General features: G+C 44.4%; 1 protein-coding gene across 5 annotated transcripts in view; it reads left to right on the forward strand.

The window, feature by feature from the left end:
- Positions 1-23,310, forward strand: part of rims2a (regulating synaptic membrane exocytosis 2a) — a gene marked incomplete at both ends in the record, with an annotated part of 253,903 nt that overhangs the window by 111,477 nt on the left and 119,116 nt on the right. For all 5 annotated transcript variants that reach the window (XM_084053428.1, XM_084053429.1, XM_084053430.1 and 2 more), the window contains one exon: positions 10,719-11,674. In XM_084053428.1, coding sequence (XP_083909554.1) covers positions 10,719-11,674 — 956 coding nt within the window. The remainder of the gene's footprint in view (positions 1-10,718; positions 11,675-23,310) is intronic.

Below are 23,310 nucleotides of genomic sequence, written 5' to 3' on the forward strand. Positions count from 1 at the left end.
CTATTAGAATGTTTTTGTGTGGATTCGTTGATATGTAAGAAGAAAATAAACCTGCTTCTCGATTATTCGATTAAGCTCCATGAGCAAGATTAAGTCGGTTATTGGATCTAACAATCGGTTTTCGATATTTGGCTATTCAAAAATAGCAGATGTACAAGCTCATAGCGCGGCACAGAGTGCCACGCTATGAGCTTGTAGATCTGCTATTTAAGGGCTGGTTAGTTGCCCAGCCTTAGTCTGGAGTACAGTACATTTCCTCGAGAAATACTTCTACAGTGGTGCCCAAATGGTCTGCTGCTGAGGTAAACGTGTGTGAGAGTATTCCCGGTGTGCCATGGCATTTTAAGAACCCAAAGGTTGTTGATAATTTATTTGCAACTCCCACTGATTTATGCTTTCATGAGCTTTGTGCTCATTGCCCCCTGGCTCCCTCATAACTCCAACCCTGGTCTTATCTGTATAGTCTATAGTATTTATAGACTTGGTTGTTTTCTTTTTTCAATACTATACACACTATCTCTAATCATAAGTAAAGTAAGTAAGTATTTTGACATTTTGATCCAAACAATATGGGCAATTATTTTCCACATACGCACGCACGCGCGCACGCACAAGGGTATGCGGTTACCTCAGAGACTAGACGCCTCTGCCCTGCACAGTCTGAGAGAAATCACAAAACCTTAATAACAGAAATAGTCTAGATAAGCTTAATTAATTGCAAAACATGACACCCCTTATTCAAAACAGATGGCGAATGCATTCTTCTCTTTATAGGACCTACACAGGTAATAAAATTACCTGTGAGACCTTTATGAATTGAACCTCACAGTCAGCAGTCAGTCAGTCAGTCAGCCAGTCACCCAGCCAGCCAGTCAGCCTTCCAGGGAAGTGTGTTCTCAACAGCCCATCTCCCACCTGCCGGCCCCCATCCCCCCACCTGTCAATCAGCTGTCACTACCCCCAGACTGTTGGAGACTTAACAGGTAGCGTAACTCTGTGTGTGTGTGTGTGTGTGTGTGTGCGTGCGCACGTGTGCGTGCGTGTGTGTGAATATGAGAGAGAGAGAGAGAGAAGGAGAGAGACCAACTCAGACCCCACCCTTGCACGAGGTATATGGAAAGACAAGGACTGAGTGAGAGGTGGATAGAGAGACAGAACAGTTTGAGCAGAGGACAGATGAGGCAATGAGAAAGAAACAGACTGATATGAGAGAAAGAGAGAGAGAGGGGGGGGGGTGGGTGGGGGGGGCTTTATGTCATGTGAATATTGTCACTGTTGGGTAGAAACCTTGTATATCCCAAACCATTACTTTTCAGAAAATGAAAAAAAAAACGTACTTGTGTTCCAATGGATCCAGTGTAGTTATTATTTAGTCACAATTTCTTGTTAATCGCAGTCATTTGTATAACAATTAATTGTCAAGTAAAACATGTCATGATGTAGACAGCCCTAATCATGGTCATAACTGAAGCTGTGCCCACAGCTGTGCCATCATGTACCCACCCACATCCAGTCACTGTGGCCTGCATGATGATTTGATAACATTTATTCAGGTATTATATTTGTATGTGTCTGTGATTCGAGGCATATAATCGAGGTCGTAGCTGCAGCACGTTTATTTGTATTATTAGGTTAGATTTTTTACGAGGTCACACAGGGATTGGACCTGTTTGTTTTTCTCTCTGGGGTGTCCCAGATCCACCGGGCAGAGTGACGATGCATTCCCTAAACGGACTGCGTGGGGGTGTGTGTGCGTGTGTGCGTGTGTGTGTGTGTGTGTGTGTGTGTGTGTGCGCGTGTGTGTGTGTGTGTGTGTGTGTTTAGCCCTCCTCTCACCTCTTCCTCTCTGATTGCTCTGGGCTGAGATACGCATATTCAGCTTTTTTTCCCCTTTTTTCTCCTCCTCCTCCTTTCCCCCGCCTCAGTTTATCTCATTTCAATAGAGAACGCAGATCCAGGATGCATTGGCGTCATTAGCGGGGGCCAAATTCCTCCTTAAAGAGAGGTGGAGAGCTTTTCTGAAACGGCAGCGCTATACTCATTTGTTCTCATTCCACTACTCTCCCATTATCCACAAAGCAGAGGTGGCAGCGTCCCCACGGGGGAGCCACAGCCTTGCATTTTCACCTTGATTGCTTTTTGCTCTCTTTATTTAACCCATTAAGACCGGGAACGCATCTGTGTCACTTTAGAATTCTTTAGCTATTCAAAAATAGCAGATATACAAGCTCATAGCGCGGCACCGAGTGCCGCGCTATGAGCTTGTAGATCTGCTATTTTTGAAAAATTGTGAAAAAATATTTTTTACATTATTTTTGAAAAACTGTTAGGATTTCGATTTTTTTTAAAGAATTGCCTCAGGTCTTAAAGGGTTAACGCCTTTCTCCCGGCTGGCGGAGGCAGAGAGAGGAGGGGAACAGACAGACAGAGCATCAGCCCGAGCCGATGGTGTCACACACACACACACGCACACACACACACACACACACACACTGTCTGAGGACAGCGTAATAACAGTACAGTAACCGCTGCTGCTGCTGCTGCTAAAGCTGCTGCCTGTGTACAGTTAGTGTGACGATGCACGGACCGGGCCTGGCGCTCTGCATGGACACTCCTCCTCCTCTCTCGCTGGAGGAGAAATGAAACGAGGGGCCGTGTTTTTTTTTGGAGAGAGAGAGAGGAGAGAGGATTTGAGAAAGAAAACAGCAGGGGCTCGGTGGTGTCGGGCTGGGAGCCAGAGATCTGGACTAGATTGACTGGAATTTGGAGTGGGGCTGCGACGTGCTTCTGTACGGAGGAGGGCGTGTAGGAAGAGTTTTGAACTGAGCCGCAGCTCAGGACCTGACTGTGACGTTAAAGTAAGGCTTCTTATATATGTCTTATGCAGTGGTGGAAAGTAACTAAGTATGTGTATACTCAAGTAGCCTGCTGTACTTAAGTACAATTTTGAGGTACTTTTACTTAACTGCTTAACATTTATACTTCTACTCCACTACATCCCAGAGGCAAATATTGTACTCCTTTAAAATTATTTGAAATAATAATACATTAACCCCTTGTGGTTAATGCCCTATTTTATACTTTGGCAATAGCTTTCAGATTGCCTTTTTCTGAAAAAGTGACAAATGTTTTGTCGTTTTTCTAGAGTATTTCTACATAGTGGTATTGCTAATTTTACTTAAAGTAAAAGTAATACATTGTGAGCTTGTAGATCGGCTATTTGAACTACAGTATTCTAAAATGTTTTTCAAAATAGTATAAATGGCAAAAAAGTTAAGTTAAGGGATAAGGGGTAAGGCGGCAAGATAGGGCCCGATGTCTAATTCTTAACCTTGTGACAAAGGCAAGGCACTGAAAGACATGCAGTGTGACCATATTATTGTACAAACAGTAATTCAATGGAATAATACACTGTTTAGAGGTGTATGCGTGAAACGGTACAGTTGTTCTTTTTAATGGTTTGCTCTGTGGTTAATGCTTAAAACATCATGGTGTTTTGAGCTGTTCTGACGTAACAAAGAGGTTTAGAGTGGCCATGGCACTCTCTCACATGTATGAAATACTGAGGGTGGAAATTGTGTGTGTGCGTGCGTGCGTGTGTGTGTGTGTGTGTGTGTGTGTGTGCGTGCGTGCGTGTGTGTACCTTGGGGAGTTGTAGGAAAAGATTCAGGTTGAGGTTAAGGTTAAGATTAGACATTTAGAGGTTAGGTTTAGGGGTTAGATGTGGGGTGAATGCCTTGATTTATACTACTAGCAGTACACCGGTGTCGGTGTCACCAAAAATAGCAGAAAATAGCCGATCTGCCCTACACGTTGTGAGCTTGTAGATCACCTGTGTTTGTCAAAATAATGGAATTAAATGTAAATGTTTAAGTCCTCAAAGGTAATAGTAACAGTAATACAAACCTGTGTGTGTGCGTGTGTGTGTGTGTGTGTGTGTGTGTGTGTGTGTGTGTGTGTGTGTGTGTGTGTGTGTGTGTGTGTGTGTGTGTGTGTGTGTGTGTGTGTGTGTGTGTGTGTGTGTGTGTGTGTGTGTGTGTGTGTGTGTGCGCGCCCGCGTGCCCGCTCGTGCGAGCATGTGTGTGAGAGAGAGAGTGTGTGTGTGTGTGTGTGTGTGTGTGTGTGTGTGTGTGTTTTTGTACGGGATGCAAGTGAGAGCATCTGCAAGCAGCATCAACCGCAACGGGTGCATCGCTCACTGAAAGCTTTCTTATTGATTTTCAATTATTGATCTTTCCGCTTGTGGCATTCCTTTGGTTTTAAATGGAATATCAGCAGAGCCTCTGGACCAATAAGGGGAAGGATAGGGGTGCGCCTTGTCTAACTCGCTAATGTCAGAATTCCTTATGAGACTTGCTGACACAGTGGGTGGACAGTAATGAAGTACAATTGCTTGAGTACTGTACTTGAGTAAAACATTTTTGAGTATCTGTGCTTCACTTAAGTTTTGTGTTTTTGGATTATTTTTCAAATAATCGTTCATCATATCAAAAGTTTGATATTGTCGCTGTCGGGCAGAAACCTCATATCTCCATATTTAAGTAGCAGATCTACAAGCTCGAAACGCCGCGCAAAGCGACGCGTTTCGAGCTTGTCGATTTGCTACTTTTGCTAATTTTTGAGTGGTGCCAACCACTCCTCTCCACTCCACTCCTATTTGACCGTGTGTGTGTCTGTCCGTCCGTCCGTATGTTTGAGCACGGCCTCAACAGCTGCAGCTGATTGCAACACAAGGATGCAACCAGTTACACTAATTCAAAGGCACCACTCTCTTCACACGGGGTGTGATTTTTTTGATTTATTTGAATCCTGAAAAGTAACAGTTTTAGTTTTTGGACGTATGAGGTTTCCACCCGACAGAGACGATATAATTGTGCTATTGATTTGAAATCATATCGCCCAGCCCTGGCATGTACTGTAGGGTCACAACTTAACCATTTAGGATCACACTTTTGGGCGTAATAGCGTAATCCTATAATTTGTACGAGCCATGGGATTTGATACAGTGCATTATGCCGCTGACGGGGGTAGCCTAATACTGTCAAAGATGATTATTATTACACGTTAAATACCACAGGAGTGTGCTTTAGAGGTGGATTTGGGCTGCGCTCGGATCAAAGCCACGGGGGCTCCACGTTATCAAAGCATCACAGAGATGGGATGGTCTGTCTCTCTACACTGATTCACTAATGAGGTTTCCTCTCTGTATGCGATCACTTTATTATCAGAAGGGGAGAAAAAAGGAGATCAGATCAGATCAGAAGGTATCAGATGAATGTGTAATGCTTTGTGACTACAGGCTGTGTTTGCTGCCGCCGTACTCAAAGGCAGATGTCAGCAGTGGAGATTGGTGCAGCAGCCTCTCCGTTTAAAGATATTTTGTGGCAGGGAGGGAGGGACCCCCGTAAGAGAAGACCGTAAGAGAAGATTTGTTTTGTTGAAAATGTAAAAAAAAAAAATATCTGTCGGAAACCTTGTTATGTCCAAAACTGTGACTTTTCTAGGATTCAAATTCAGAAATAGCAGAAGTAGCAGATCCTGTAGTATGATCAAGTAGGGCGTTCATGTGTGAAAAGGATGATGCAGAACAGAACAGGCCTGTTGTGCTGCAGCTTGATACCATGTCTGTGCTTACATCAATCGCATGCTATGCACTCTCTATAACAGTGGTCCTCAAACCTATTCACGTCAAGGACCCCCAAAATGGTATGTATTTGGCTTGCTGGGGACCCCCTGGAACCCATTGGGGCTCCCCGGACCCCACTTTGAGAACCAATGCTCTAGTCTATAGATGCACCAGGGGGTCCAAATGGATCCTTATACCGGTCCTTACAACTCTGAGGGTGGACACATGGAACCCAGTTTACCCACACGGTTGGGGGGGGGGGCGGGAGGGATGAGAAGCACATACTGCTCTATACGGTATAGATCAGGGGAGAGGAAATAGTGCATGTGTAGACAGAAGTGGGACGTCACGGGGGTTCGTGACTTGAGTTTTTCTTTTTTGCAACCGCGTGTCTGTGCTGCACAATGCTCTCTGCCTGTATGCTATAGGATACCTCAGTCTCCCTCTCTCTTCCTCTCTCTCTCTCTCTTTCTCTCTCACTCTCTCTCTCTCTCTCTCTCTCTCTCCCCCCCCTCCCTCCCCCCCCCATGCTTCAGCATGCCTTCAGTCTGTGTCCCCGGCACTAGAATGCAAATCTAAGATCAGCAGAGTGTGTCCCAGCCAGGCCTGGCAGAGCTATCTGCAGAGAGAAGCTATTACAATAGCCACAGCAGCGCTAGCAGCAGCCCAGGCAATGGATGAATAACACTCACGCACACACACGTACACGCACTCGCACACACACACACGCACACACACGCACACACGCACACGCACACGCACACAGTGCAGGATTTACTGCTGCACCAACGCCGTGTTGTGTGTGTGCGTGTTTACTGTTGGACGTTGGCCTAGTACACAGTAAAACACATTAAAAAAGGTGTTAATTTAACTCTGAGCGTGTACAAATGTGACCAAATGGACCCGTAACACGGGTCCATTTGGTCACATTTGTACACTCTCAGAGTTACAAATGGATACAAAAAAAAGAAATAATAATGACACTGAGAATTTTTTACTAAGCCTTAAGATTTATGCTCAGTTGCACACATGCTGAAAATAGCAGATCTACAAGCTCGGTCTACAACACGTCGTGGGGGCTTGTAGATCGCCTATTTTGCGACACCGTCATACGGTGGGAGTACGGTGTAAAATTCAGCATTATCATCATCATGGTTGCAGTTTAGATGCTGACGGGGCATGATGGCATGCAGCGTGCAAGCTGGATTGGTAGCGTGTGTGTGTGTGTGTCTTTGTGTGTGTGTGTTTGTGTGCGTGCGTGCGTGTTCGTGTGCATGTGTGTGTGCTAGCTTGATGGCCAGCTATAGCGGTAGGGCTGTACACATCCCTCTGTTTGGACAGAGAGGGCATCCAAGGCTAAACAGGAGCCCAGTAATGGGATACTCGTGTCAAGATGAGTTAGAGCTCGTCAAAGGCTAATTTGTTAATGTTTGTTTTAGCTGTGTGTCTGTGTGTGTGCGCGCGTGTGTGCGTGTGTGTGTGCGTGTGTGCGCGTGCGTGCGTGCGTGCGTGCGTGCGTGCGTGCGTGCGTGCGTGCGTGCGTGTGTGTGTGTGTGTGTGTGTGTGTGTGTGTGTTCGGGGGTGTAGGGTTTCTTAAAATGTTCCCAGAGGCTGCATTGGTCCAGGGGCTCTGAGGACAATCTGTCTGAAAGCATTGCCTACTGTATGTAGCCTGCATCAGACAGACAGACACACACACACACACACACACACACACACACACACACACACACACACACACACACACACACACACACACACACACACACACACACACACACACACACTCGCAGACAGACACCTCTGTCATGGTGGTGGAGCCACCATATAATCCTGCTGACTCTGCACTCTCTCTCTCCCTCCTCTTTTACTCCAGCCTCTTCTCTCTCAGTCCATTCACCTCGTCGTCAGATCTGTGAATGAAGCTCCACTCACTTTAGTGTCCGGCAGCGGCTCATGAATAATGCAACGTCTCACGTGCACACCGCCCCGACACGTGCCCCGCACACCGTGTCCCGGCAGGCTTGTTATGTGTGTGACTCACTCGGCAGGCTGTGCGATCAGAGACAAAGACCATAACGTGCGATTATTTTGTATTAAATAGACCTTGTTCTCTTTAAGCCACAATGTGTTCCCTAATGTCCTTTGGGATATAGCGCAGAGACCACTTTTAACCACTCAAAGCTGAGAGAGAGATGAAGCAGGGACCCCGACTACATATTGTATAAAATTGTGTTGCAGATTAAACTTTTTCATAGATTTCATAGAACAAGCATTCGAGTACCTGTTGAAGTACTAAGGGATCTAGCAGTCAGTTAAGCCTTTATTGATAGCACAGTAATTTGACAGGAAACCGGGAGAGAGAGATGGGGCGTGACACGCAGCATAGGCCGTCGGTAACTCGGGATCGGGACTCGAACCCACGAAACGCTGTCAGGCTACATTGAGCCTAGGTGCCTGGACTGCTACGCCGGCTGTCCGGTTCTATTACTTTTGGGATGAATAATCGAGAAGTGTGTTCTTTTACAGTTGTGAGGTTTCCACCCGACAGACCAAATAGTGAAAATAGCTCACAGTGGAGCTTGTGGATCAGCTTGTGTGACACCAGCATGCAATTAACTAATTAATTTAGGGTATGGGGAAAATGGTAAAATGACTCTGCTAAAACTTTTATGCCCTCACAAGTGCAGTAATAGAACATACGTGTGTGTGTGTGTGTGTGTGTGTGTGTGTGTGTGTGTGTGTGTGTGTGTGTGTGTGTGTGTGTGTGTGTGTGTGTGTGTGTGTGTGTGTGTGTGTGTGTGTGTGTGTGTGTGTGTGTGTGTGTGTGTGTGTGTGTGTGTGTGTGTTTGTGCACGTGCGCACGTGTGTGTGTGTGTGTGTGTGTGTGTGTGTGTGCGCGCTCGCGCACATGAGTGTGTGTGTGTGTGTGTGTGTGTGTGTGGGGCTCTGTGAAGCATCCCTTTAATTTTGTACATGACAACCTTCCATACATTTCCAGCAGCTTCATTAATCACTGCTGCTAGCCAAGGTGTGGGCTCCACACAACCGTGTGATTGGCCGGCTCAACCCAACCAATCACAAGGTGTGGGCTCCACACACCGTGTGATTGGCTGGCTCAACCCAACCACGGGCAGGATTATAATGTCTGTCCCCACCTACTTTATTACAATTCTGGGGAAATTTCACTTTTCCTTAGTTGTTGGTCTTTGGGGGGCTTCTCTGACATCCCCTCTACACATTTAAATATTCAGTGTTTTTTTTGTGGTCGAGGTATTTCTGAATGATGTGTGCTCAAACGGGACTGATTTGTCAGCCATTTTTTCAGACACGTTTTTTTAGTTTGTCTGCCATTTTCTACAGATCTGCAAGCTGAAAACGCGCCGCTTCGCGCCACGTTTCAAGCTTGTGGATCTGCTACTTTTGATGCTTTCGTGTGACGCTGTAGTATGGTCAAGCAGGGCGGTAATTTATGAAAAAACACAACAAGTTAGAATATGGAGATAAGAGGTTTCTGTGTTGGTCTAAATATAGCACATTGTCTGTAGTGGTTAAAAAAAAGTTACATATTTAGTTGTTTCAATATTGTGTACTATGGACTCTTTATGGTTAATGAATGTCCGTGGTGACCGCTGCCATTATGTGTCATTTGGTGAATTGCCACATTTTCAATGCACAGTTGACCTTGTTTGGGATGTTCTCTGTTATGACACACTGTAGCAGGCCTACTTATCAAAGTTAACGACACTACTTGGCAGCGGTGTTGTTTTACTGGGGGTTTAGACTAGCCGAGTGGAACAGGCATCAATATTCATTAGGCCTTCCTCCATGTTATATGACAGTGTTTATGTGTGTCACTGTTATGTGCATCACCTTCAAAGTGTTAGTTATAGAACTCCACAGTCTGGCAAACTGAGCCACACGCTACACTGTGAAGTCGTGAGTGCTAATTCAACTCTGAGAGAGTACAATTGGAACCAAATGGACCCAAGGGCCACTCTCGGAGTCAAATGAACACTGAGGATTTTACTGTGTTACAGACTGAAGACTTCAGTTTAGACCCAGCAGAGCAGCAGAGAGACATAATATGAACTATTGACTGATACCTTACCTCCACCTACTACACACAAGTAGACGCGCGCGTGCGCGCGCACACACACACACACACACACACACACACACACACACACACACACACACACACACACACACACACACACACACACACACACACACACACACACACACACACACACACACACACACAGAGAGAGAGATTCTCACAAATAGAATTACACAGTGTCAACAACACACAGCCACACACAGGAACAAACACTTTGAAACGGGCATTCATCACACGCACGCACGCACGCACGCACTGTTGCCAACTATATGGGAAATGATGTTGTGTTTTGGGAGGCCTTGTTGATGCTTCATCATAAACCCTCTCTAAACCCTTTTACTGTGGCCATGTGAAACCGAGGCTTACAATGACTCTGTGACAGATATTAGAAGATTCTGACACATTCAGCCTATTTTATACTTCCACTATTCAAATATAGCCGATCTACAGACAAGCTTACAATCCATTGTGAGCTTGTACAGTAGATCTGTTTTTTAAATGTTTATGAAAAACATAGAACATAGAACATTCTTTTGAAAATGTACGCCTATAACCCATTTAGACCGGGAATGCATCTGTGTCATTTTAGATTTCTTTGACTATTCAAAAATAGCAGATCTACAGTACAAGCTCATAGCGCAGCACCGAGTGCCGTGCCTCGAGCTTGTAGATCTGCATTTTTTTTAAATCTTGATTTTTTTTGCAAATCTTTGAATAAGCAAACATTTGTAAAATATTTTGTTCCAGGGACCCCCAGAAGCAAAGATTTGAGTTACAAAGAATTATTAAAAAATAGCAGATCTATGAGTTCCGCGCTATGAGCTTGTATATCTGCTATTTTTTTTATAGCCAAATAAATCTAAAATAACAGAGATGCGTTCCCGGATTGAATGGGATAATGACATATGCCCAAAACAGGGAGACCAGTGTTGATGTGGTTAATGACCTCCTATTCTCTCTGATCGACAGGAAACGGAGCCCATCAGCGTCCAGGGACCCCAACCAAGCGTACGACCAAAGGGAGGGGGTCAACCACGGGCAGTATGCCCCGGCGGACGGTGGCATGCCCAGATCACCGTCCGACTACGGGGACGGGGACCCGCGGCGGCATTCGCGCAGCGGCCCCCACATGTACGATGAGGACGCGGCGCGAGGGCCGGGCTACCGGGGGGACCGGCGGGGGGGCCCCGGGCGCTGGCACTCCCAGGAGTACCCCCTGGACCAGGAGCTAGAGCCCAGCGAGTACGACCTGCAGCGGCAGCGCCAGGAGGAGTACCAGACGCGCTACCGCAGCGACCCCAACCTGGCGCGCTACCCGGTCAAGCCGCAGCCGTACGAGGAGCAGATGAGGATGCACGCCGAGGTGGGCCGCATGCGGCACGAGCGGCGCCACAGCGACGTCTCGCTGGCGTACACGGAGCAGGACGAGCCGGCGCCCATCCGGCTGTCGCGGCAGCACCTCACCGAGCGCCGGCCGCCCATGGTGGGCCAGCGCTCGTACTCCGTGGACCGCTCCTCCCCCGGGCCCATGGGAGGAGGAGGAGGAGGAGGAGGAGGCCCCGGGGGCCACAGGACGTCGAACCACAGCCCGCCGACGCCGCACCGGAGCCCGGTGCTGGACGACCGATCCGGGGACCACCCGCGGAGAGGAGGGGACCTCCGCATGGGGCAGCAGCACCACCTGGACCCCAGCTCGGCCGTGCGCAAGACCAAGCGGGAGAAGATGGAGAGCATGCTGCGCAACGACTCGCTCAGCTCCGACCAGTCGGAGTCGGTGCGGCCGCCGCCGCCCAAGCCCCACAAGACCAAAAAGGGCGGCAGGCGCCAGGTGTCGCTGAGCAGCTCGGAGGAGGAGCTGGCCACCACGCCCGAGTACACCAGCTGCGAGGACGTGGAGATAGAGAGTGAGTCAGTCAGTGAGAAAGGTAGGGGGCGCCAGACACTACCATGCTCACTGTTTCATTCTATGATGTGCCTCTATGCGGATGACGTGCTTATCGACACAGTGAAATTATCAGTGATCGTTTACTCAGTGTAAAGACTCTTACTGGTCCATTTATCTACTTATTTATTTGTACACTTCCAAAGTCACTAATGGATAAATGAACACTGAGGATTTTACTGTGTACTGCTTGCACACATTACTGTAATGTACCAGGTTTTAGTTATGGTTACTTTATTACACATAGAAAAATGCCTCACTATGCGTTTATGGAGCCAATGTTCTTGCCAGGTTAGATATCCTCTCCGTCGGTCAGAAACCTTGTATCTCCATTGTTCCATTTTCTTTTTTTGTAAATGAATGCCCTACTTCGTCGTATGACACGTCACACAAAAGTAGCAAAAAATAGCCGATCTACAAGCTCTCAAAGCTTGTGACGTGTGTGAGCTTGTAGATCTGCTATTTTTTGCTACTTTTGAAAATGTTTCAAAGTTAAAGCGGTTAAGTGTGTCTGTGGGTTTTATAAATATATATACTTTTTTTACATTTCCTGAAAAGTAACAGTTCTGGAGATATGAGGTTTCCACCCGACAGTGACAGTATGTTTGAATCAATCAGTTAAATTATTGTCTCATGTATTTCTTTGAAACAACGTGGCAGCTGAACATTTGGATATATAAATAACCACTATATCTTCTCATTGGCCCTGCATATTTCCCTGTGTGCTGCTGTTGTGTGTGTGTGTGTGTGTGTGTGTGTGTGTGTGTGTGTGTGTGTGTGTGTTTATGTGTGTTCATATTGTATGTATGTACGTATGTATGTATGTATGTATGTATGTATGTATGTGTGTGTGTATTTGTTTATAACTATTATCTGTCTACATGTACAATTATGTCAATTTATTTCCAGCAGCGACCGGCATTTGAGGAGGACACTTCAGCTCTCATGAGCCAATCAGATGCATGCTATTGTGTGTGTGTGTGTGTGTGTGTGTGTTGTGTGTGTGTGTGTGTGTGTGTGTGTGTGTGTGTGTGTGTGTGTGTGTGTGTGTGTGTGTGTGTGTGTGTGTGTGTGTGTGTGTGTGTGTGTGTGTGTGTGTGTGTGTGTGTGTGTGTGTGTGTGCGTGCGTGCGTGCGTGCGTGCGTGCGTGCGTGCGTGCGTGCGTGCGTGCGTGCGCGTGCGTGTGTGCGTGCGCGTCACTCTGCAAGTATGATTTGTTGTGTTGACCGCTGCTCTAGAGAGTGTAGAAATGGAATCAAATGGACCTGTGTCTATTCTGTCTAAGGTTCTGTTTGGTTCCATTTACACTCTTAAAAATGGATAAATGAATGCTGTGGATTTTAGGGTGTAGTTTCTGCATTGGGAAGCTGAGCAGTGAGGACTGTCTTGGTCGCCCTACATTTGTGCCGCAATACTATAATTACTGACACGACTACTGCATCAAGGACACACACTCATATTATAGCTTTTACTGGATTCCAAGTGATTGTGAATGTGAGTCAGTCAGTCGACTGGTTAGATTTGGATGATTTCTTTACAATTAATTAATACACGGCAGCCGATTTCGGTGGTGGTCAGATGGGTGGGCCACGAATGCTTTTGAGATTTCCAAGTGGGCCCTGAACCAGAAAAAGGTTGAGAAGAACCACTCTTACAGAGATTGAATGCACCCCCACGTCAAGTGACACATCTCGGCCAATCAGAATAGACCATTTGCCCCTATAGGCAGTCATGATATAAAAAGACTCCACATTTTGGAATGCCCTGACATTTTGGAATTTGGGAATGACCAGAATTTGTGAATGACCAGTTATACACACATGCACCCCCCCACAAACACACACACAAGAAACAGACCCGTGAATGAATCAACCACCGTTTTCACACAGAACGGACACGTGAAAGCGATCCGTCAAGTTGTTCAGTCCCTCGACTGCCTCCACCAGGTCCACAGTTGTCCTGATTACAAATTGATTTTATTGTCAAACCTGTAATTATGGAGGTCTTTCCTTTCCCTTCTGCGTGTCAAAAAAAAACCACCCTTCCCTCTTCTCCCATAGTCTACAGAAGAATTGAGTGCTAGCTTGAGAAGATTTGATGATCAGCGGCGGAAGAAGTACTCAGATCATTTTATTACTTGAGTAAAAGCAGCAATGCCACAGTGGTAAAAAAAATATATACTTTGTAAAATCCTGCAGTCAAAATCAGAAAGAACAAAAACTATTGCGATAAAAATACGCAATCTAGAGCATGGACCGTCCACTCTGGTTTTTAGCTGCAGCAGTGGACTCGGGATGGAGTTATGACATTTTTCGACTGTACGACTCGTCCTAGGATATAATAATATCATATAAAAGGTTAGAAAAACGTAGTCCGGAATTCTCCTTTAAGTCAAAAGTATTGGCATCAACATATGAAGTAGCAAAAAGTGCTCATTATGTAGAATGCCCATTTGAGATTATTGTATTTTTACGCCTTTCTTTCCATCTGAATTCCCTGATCTCTCCTAGATTGAATCCTCGAACCAGGGATAAATGCTTGGCGGTAGACTTGCCCTGACCTGTATTGCATCCATCAGACCGTACAGGGAATATGGCGTATGTGCATAAACTGTTCCGCTTGACCTTACCCGCGCCTGCGGCTTTAACCCGTTTAACTCATTTTAGATTTCTTTGGCTATTCAAAAATAGCAGGTATGCAACCGTGCTGTGAGCTTGTAGATCGGCTATTTTTTTTAATATGAAATGTGTGATCTTTGATATATCTGTTTAAAGCATGAAAATGTGCATATCTTTGTTCTAGGTAAAGCGAACTTGTCAAATATTTGTTCCAGGGAAGGGAAGATTGAGTACAAATGTTCGCTTTAAAAATATATATATTCAAAGATTTGCACAAAATGTTCAGGATTTTTCTAAAATAGCAGATCTACAAGCTCATAGCGCGGCACTCGGTGCTGCGCTATGAGCTTGTAGATCTGCTATTTTTTAATAGCCAAAGAAATCTGAAAGTGACACAGATGCGTTCCCGGATTGAAAGGGTTAAAAGCTCACCACTGCTCCCTAACTGCGCAAACAGTGCGCACATGGCACCTGTACCAGTACAGTGGCTTATTTAATGGATAAAAATAGAAAAACACATTCTGCTGAATGGGCCGTCATTAACAAACATACCTTTTATTTTATCGGCGTGTGCCTTTAATACGAAGGACCTCATTAGAGCTGCTCCTTTAAATCAATTTATTACTGAATAGTAAAGCGAGTGGGCTGTGGAAGGAAGGAAGTAGTGCCTGACTTGGTTGTGCGCCGTGTTGTGCTCGCCTAAAACGGCAGATCTAAAAGCTCACGACACGTTGTGAGCTTTTAGATCTGCTATTTTAGGCGCGGGACACCGGTGTGCAACTATAAGTATAATGTGGATTTAACACGGTCTTCTCCATAAAAGAAGGGAATACGAAATACACATCTCTGGTCTCTATTGGACAAATGCTGGACATTTTTTTAGTGCCTCCTAATTCCATCTCTACCTTTTTTTTAATTCACCATTTTATTTATCGTATTCATTATTTTATTTTATTAATTAGCTTGTGGTTTTTAAGCCTCTTAATCTAATTGGACGTGCTGGCCATCTCTCAGTGCACCCATCAGGGGAAAACACAGACTAAATCCTTTATAAAAGGATGACAACGCCAGCTCAGCGGACACTGTCATGGCAGACTCAGACTTGCTAAGATTGTAAGGTACTAAGAAAGGTCCACCATTTGTCTTATGATGTCCATCAGAACGACGATTTCGACAGCTGATAGCAAATCTATTGCGATTAGCCTGCAAGCTCACAGCATTTGCAGGTCCTATAATGACATAACCCACAATTGGGATGCCAGGGTTAAAGCGGTTAAATAAAAATGATGTGCAATATCTGCGACTGAGCCATTTCACTTTTTTTTGTGTTGTGACTAAAGTTGCAAGGTCACTCACTCACTCTCTCTCTCTCTCTCTCTCTCTCTCTCTCTCTCTCTCTCTCTCTCTCTCTCTCTCTCTCTCTCTCTCTCTCTCTCTTCATCCAGCCGTCTACGGGCAGTGCTAAAACCACTTACTGTACACGGTTATGTCATGTGATATAAAACATTATGGGATGTCCCCAGACAGGGCTGTGCCCTCTGTGGCCCTCTGTAGCCTACAGGCTGACAGCAGTGATTACCCTCTTTGCCTCGCAGCTGCCATTCCGTTGGCTAGCGTAAAAAACACCAGAAGCTAGCAGCACTCAACCTAATGTGACCATGATAGTCCAAACAGCTTAACCACTTAAATTATGAACTATTCTCAGCAAAAAAAAATACTTTAGTTACAACTGTACTTGGACCACTTTTCTTTTCAATCTAAAACCAAATGTCTTCACCAAAAATGTTGTGTGTTGTAAGCTTGTAGATCGGCTATTTTTGTGGCCGAATATTCCCCTCAGAGAGAGAGAGAGAGAGAGAGAGAGAGAGAGAGAGAGAGGACGTCTAAAAAAATATGTCACCGGAGTGTTCAATTGATTGATTGATTGAATACTTTATTAACAGCAAAAAGTACAGAGGTACAGTTATCCATTGTGGTCATATGTATTCAATTCATCAAGACATATAAAGACATACAATACTATGCAAGAAATCATCAATACTACTAGGAGCAGTGAAAGTATATTATCAGAAAAACAGTGGAGGGGTAATTTATTTTGGCAAGCTAGAAGTCTCGTCTAGGTCCAGTTGTAAATTGCAGACAGGTGGTCTTTTTATGGCGGTTTTGAAGGAGGGTAAGGAGTTGCTTTTTGATGGCTGTTGGTATCATAGACATATAAAGGTTAGACGCCTCCGGGTCTGAGGCGTCTGTATCTCGGGCGCCATTTTGGAGAAGGCAAGCTTCCTGACTACTGGCCAATCACAGCGCGTCTTTTCCGGCAGAATCTAGTTGTATAAATAATTATAATATAATAATAAATATAAATATAACGGGATATTTTTGTACAACTAGATTCTGACAAATACCGGAAAAGACGCGTATTAAACAGTATTTAATTAGTTTTTACTTATGAGTAAAAGTACAAAGGTATTGGCATCAAAATATACTTACTGTACCAAAGTGAAAGTACTCAAATTTGTCAAAATGTTTCAAACTTGCCCTCAGTGTTCAAACCTATAAACTGCTGTGCTTCATTGTTATTAGCACAAATATTGTAGCTTTGCTATTTTAGAATTTGAATCCTGAAAAGAATATGAGGTTTCTACCCGACAGAGTGAACGAACGCCCTGGCTGGCCTAAACCTCATTAACAGTCCAAGCGGATGGGGAGGGGGGGCGTGTGTGCCAGCGTGGAGGGCATGTACGCTACTCCCGTCTTGTCCCGGGGTGTTATTATTAACAGTGGCACAGGCCCTGATCCCCCGGTGAGACGCTGGCTGTGCTGCTTTCTCACAGAGCAGGAAACTCATCACCGCCATAAATTGTGAAGCATCAGCATTCTGTGGCCCGGCAGTGGTGGAAAGTACTTTTACTCAAGTACTGTACTTAAGTAAAAAAAAAAAAAAAGCATTTCCATTTTTCAATACTTTATACTTCTACTCCGCTACATCTCAGAGGTAAACGTGGTAGTTTTTACTCCACTACAGTTATTTGACAGCTTTATTTGCTAATTCCTTTGCACATTTAGATTATTACAATAACCAATTAAACCCTATTTCATACTTTTATGCTCAGAATTTTTGTATTTTTACTTTGGTTCATTAAGTATTATATTTTGATGTAAAAATGTGTACAACTTGTAACGGAGTATTTCTACATTGTGGCATTCTACAGTGGCATTGCTACTTTTACTTTTACTAAAGAGTACTTCTCTCCAGTGGTGGTGGTGGTGGTGGTGGTGGTTTTTCAGCAGAGCAGGAAACTCATCACGGCCATACATTTGTGAGCATCAGCAGCATTTAAGTCCACTTAAACCCCCATATGGTTGACCAGAGTCCCTCAGGGCTCTATACTGGTGTCTCTTCTGTTTTCTGTTATTGTGAGCTTGTCGATCTGCTACTTGTGAGCATCAGCAGTCTTGCTTTTTACTCAAAGTAAAATTTTGAATACAGCCTTTTTTCTTTTTACTGTGTATACAGTGGCATACATTCTACAGTGGCATTGCTACTTTTACTTAAGTAAAGAGAATCAGAGTATTACTACTCTTTTTTTCCAGCGGAGCAGGAAACTCATCACGGCCATAAATTTGTGAGCATCAGCAGTCTTTGCGATGGCCGGGGCCGGGGCCGGCCCGGGCCGGCGCTGCCGCTGCCGCTCCGCCCGCCTGCCGACGCTCCCAGGCCTCCTCCTTCCAACACAAAGTGCTGATTCAGGGCGAAAGCGAGGCGGCAGGCAGCGCCAGCACCAAGGCAGAGCCAGTGTGGAGTTCACCGCCAGCGAGGCTCTCCATCACTTTGACAGCTCAATAAAAAGCAGTGTAAACTATTAATTGGATCATTAATTATTGACGCTGTTTTTACTACAATTCGGAGAGGGGGGTGAGAGCGAGGGGGGGGGGGACAAAAAGAGAGACAGGGGGGTGAAACATTGTGTATGTTTTAAACCAGTAAGATCTGAGGCCGATTCTACAAAATGTCTTCTAAATCCTAACAGTATTCTGAAAAAAACGTATGTTTCTATATCAGTGGTGCTCAAACTTTTTCATGTTTGTATTTGGCTGTGGAGCCCCATCTCAAAATATTTTGTTCCAGGGACCCCCCAGAAGCAAAGATTTGAGTTAAAGATGTTCACTTTAAAACAATATATATTCAAAGATTTGCACACATTTTCACGATTTCTCAAAAATAGCAGATCTACAAGCTCATAGCGCGGCACTCGGTGCCGCGCTATGAGCTTGTATATCTGCTATTTTTGAATAGCCAAAGTGTAAAATAATGCTTTTTTAGCTCAAATCAAAAAATGACACAGATGTGTTCCAGGTCTTAATGGGTTAAACATAGTCGTCGCACCACCATGCTGTGGGGGGGAAATGTGAGACGTACTGTATATACGGGGTGAAGTTCAGCCTCTGCAGATGTAGCAGCAGCAACAACAACAACAACAACACATTTGACGTTGAATTAAACCACATGAACCCTAGAGTCATGTTGTAATAGGCAAACATTTGACAAAAATAGACAAACATTTCCCGTGAACGTTCCTTCGTTTTGCAGTATCCCATGAGAGGTAGAGTAGGAGCAAAGGGAAAGAGATAGAACAAATAAAGATACAGCGAAGCAGGTATAAAGAGTAACATCATTTGCCGGTGTGTACATGTTCTTTTAGAAACATTAGCATCATATCCAAGTTTCCTATAGGGCATGGTGGGCATCACTTCCTGTTGATTTGATCAGGTATCAGGGATCAAATCGACAGGAAGTGATGTCCAACATGCCCTAGGAAACGTGTGGATACAGGTGTGTAATATGTTCTTTTAGAAACATTATTAGCATGATAAGTAGGTGTGTACATGTTCTTTTAGTACAGTAACATTAGCATGCAGGTGTGTACTATGTTCTTTTAGAAACATTAGCGTCATAAGTAGGCGTGTACATGTTATTTTAGTATAGTAACGTTAGCACCGTAAGTAGGTGTGTACATGTTCCTTTAGAAACATTAGCATCTTAAGTAGGTGTGTACATGTTCTTTTAGTATAGTACAAAATAGTACAAAATAATACAATGCGTCGCGATGCGATTGTATTTCTACACTGCAGTATTGATACTTTTACTTAAGTAAAATATTTGAGTACTTCTTCCACCACTGATGTAACTTGGGCCATCGTCACACAATGCCCGTCTCGTTCTGTTTCCCCTTTTCCTTTCCTTTTTCTGTCCGCTCGGCACTATTATGAGCCTGCATGTCAGGGAATCAATAAAGGGGAAAACAGAGGGAGAACGACGGGGCACTAAATCAGTCTTGGGCCCTCGCTCACGGGCATGAGCCAGAACCATTACAGCTGGCACGCCCTTTCTCCTCCCCTCCTGTCTCCTCCCCTCCCTGTCTCCTCTCCTGTCCTCTCCTCCCCTCCTGTCTCCTCTCCTCTCCTCTCCTCTCCTCTCCAAAATATACTTAAAGTACCAAAAGTACTAAAGTACTAAAATGTTTTAAAATAGCCTATGTATAAAATATGTCTGAAGTGGTTAATGTATGTTTTATAATATAATAATTTATATCTGCAAAGTAACTAGTAACTAAAGTTTTCAAATAATTGCAGTGGAGTAAAAGCACAATATTTGCCTATGAGATGTAGTGGAGTAGAAGTAAAAGTATTGGAAATTGGAAATACCTCAAAATTGTACGTAAGTACAGCACTTGAGTAGATGTATTTAGTTACTTCACACCACTGCTGTCCTTTTGGTTCATGGCAACACCTCGGGGCTTTGCGAGGTTAGAGAGCATGACACCATCCCTGCTTATCCTGACACTACACAACCCATTTCCTGGCCCAGTCAAGCTGAGTGCACAAACCCCAAGGAGCTGACTGGACACATATGGCCCCAAAGATGCATTCTGCCCCTCTTTTTTTTCATCCTCTCTCTCTCCTTCTCTCCCTCTCTGTCTCTCTGTCTCTCTCTCCCTCCTCTGATTCACTCAGCTCACATGCAATTACAATTGATGTTCTCTCTGCTCTGGCTCCTTCTCCCTCTTCAGAGTCATAGCCGTTAAGGGGGGGAAAAAATGCTGTGGATGTAGTGCAGCTAATGGCAGAGTGCATGGGTATGCAGGTCACACATGGAGATTTTTCTTCATCAGGTCAGCTTTTTAAAGACGTGTGTCTGTGTGTTAAATCAAATACCACCGAAGTGGAAAAAGCGGCGCTCCGAAATAACGGATACAAGACTGGCTCAGATACAAATGTATTGAGAATTTAGGCCTCAGCCTTCCTCATATAGCCGATTAAAAAGTGTGTGTGTGTGTGTGTGTGTGTGTGTGTGTGTGTGTGTGTGTGTGTGTGTGTGTGTGTGTGTGTGTGTGTGTGTGTGTGTGTGTGTGTGTGTGTGTGTGTGTGTGTGTGTGTGTGTGTGTGTGTGTGTGTGTGTGCGTGTATTGGTGGGGGAACAGGTTGGTCAACAAACTCATTTGTTGACAGTGACCAGATACCACAGTCACTGGGAACCTGACCCTTATTTCCGAGCTAAAGTAGAACAGCCACAAACATCCGCATAACCTACCTACAGTATGACGCGTGTGTGTGTGTGGGGAGGAATTTCGAGACATTTACCGGAGACCACAGTCACAGGGAACCTGACCCTTATTTCTGAGCTAAAATAGAACGGTCACAAATATCCGCATAACCTACCTACAGCATGACGAGGGCCTGCATGTGCTGCTTCAGCACTTATGCTAAATGTAATCTAGTTAAGATTCAATGTACTGCCAAAACTAAGTGATCTGTCATTATATCTATTAATGTGTTTTGGAGAGCAGATCAGAGGCCTGACTGAATTATGTAATGATTTTATTGATCGCATTAATACTCTCCTAAATATCCCAGCCCCAAATCTGGGCTTAAGAGTCTGTATCCTCTCTGTGCACTCTCTCGATTACATAATTAAACCTACTTTGACACGGCACATGTACAAGGACTCCCCAGCCCAAATAAATGGCTCAGTGGGATTTTCAGGGCCATTTACTAGAGAGTCCTTGCAAACGCAACACAACACAGTAGCCTTGATTATGTACTAAACTAATAAAACTTGCATTATTACATCCAAGTTAAAGCCTAAAAGTTGATTAGACCAAGTATCTAAAGCTGGAGCAGGTGTGCGCTTCCTCTGTGTACCTTTCTTGGCCTTGGGTGCTCAGCAAACAAAACCATGCATTGTTAGAAAAAACCGTCACTCCAAAATAAACGTAACTTTTTTCCCACTTCAATTGTGGTGGATTCTTTTAAACTATTGGTTAAACCAGTAGTTCTCTTCATGTCAAGGACCCCCAAAGATTTAAGGCCCTTTAAGGACACTGTATTTTGCTGGGCTCCTGAGCAAAATGTTAGGTTGAGTAGCCCTACACTCTAAACTAAACCATGTGCTTCTCTCTGTCTTTTCTGCCTGGCTACTAATAGCGATCCTGGAAAGCCCCATGCAACATCAATAATGTAGTGGTGTTTGCTTTGTTAGGAGGACACTTACATAACCCAGCACACTGACTGACTACACGCCACGCCACCCTTTGCTTTATACTTTACATTTAAGGCAATGCACTTTTTTTGTCTAGAGTTGCCTACAGAGATAAACAAGTAAAAGTTTGATTATTGGCTGTGTACTTGTAACAGACTATTTCTACATTGTGGCATTTCCGCATTTACTGTACTTAAGCAAACAAAATCTGAGTACTTCTTCCATCGCTGACTGTACGTTTTGACGCCAGTACTATTTTGAATGCAGGCTTTTTACAAAAATCAGAGTACTTCTTCCACCACTGCCCTAGCCTACAGAAGTTGTAATCATGAACCCCATCTTTAAAAAGCTTCTCTCGGCAGCCGGCCGGTGCACTTTAGATGGAGGTCAGTTAAGGTTGATGTAGCACTGAACTAAACGTATTAGAGATGTGTGCTTCCTCATCCTGCAAGATCCAGCCTGGATAAGATAGATAGCGGCATGCTAACTTAGTTAGCATGAAGACCCATTTGAAGTTACAGCCCCGACAAGAAGGGCCAAGTGCTTAATGCTCTTGTTTTCTGGAAAAACCCCAAAACAAAACCAAAATTGAAAGCACTAAGGCAAGTGGTTCCGAACCTTTTTCTGGGTCAGGGCCCACTTGAAACTCTCGAGAAGAAAAGTAAAAAAATCTCAAGCTCACAATGGTATGATGCATTGTGAGCTTGTAGATCTGCTTGTAGATCTTTGTTGCATGACACGCGCAACTTATTACATCAGGCTTAACGCGCATGGAGTTCAGATTTAAAAATGAACATCTACAGTAACTCTGTAACTATTCCGAAAATATCGAAATCACACCCATCTGACCGCTTAACACGGCAGATGGGTGCGCCCATCTGATGGGTTGGTCAGATGGGTGGGCCGTGATGCATATCATTTTGGGGGTCCTTGACATGGAAAAGTTGGAGCACCATTGATATAGCAACATACTGTTAAGAATGGAATGGGTGTGTTAGATTTTAGGTCTGTCAATATGTCTATCATGCTTGAACATTGACATGCCCTTGGCTCTGGACACACCAATGAAAATCTAACACACTCATTATTAATTTGTTTGGTGCAGCTGTGTTGCTTTCTGCTGTAGTTTTTTTTTTAACATGAACTGGAAAGCAAACTAAAAAATGTCATGCCCCTCTAAATTCCTATTTGTTGTTTATTGGTATTCTGTATCACAATCAAAACAACATTTTCACTGTTTTACAGAAAAGATATATAATTATATATATATGTTTTTATTATTATAAACATATTATTATAAATGATTTGGGTGCACGCTTGCTGTATCTTCATGGCCCACAGGTTGGGAATGGCTGCACTATAGCGGAAGAGGTTTCAGTGAATAATAGATGGTGTGAGCCATGTTCTCGGGCCGACACTCTTCCCTCCCCCTCTGGCTGTTGTAGATACTAGTGCAAGATA

Source organism: Gymnoscopelus microlampas (genome assembly GCF_963454915.1).
Source record: "Gymnoscopelus microlampas genome assembly, chromosome: 3".
Lineage (NCBI taxonomy): Eukaryota > Metazoa > Chordata > Actinopteri > Myctophiformes > Myctophidae > Gymnoscopelus > Gymnoscopelus microlampas.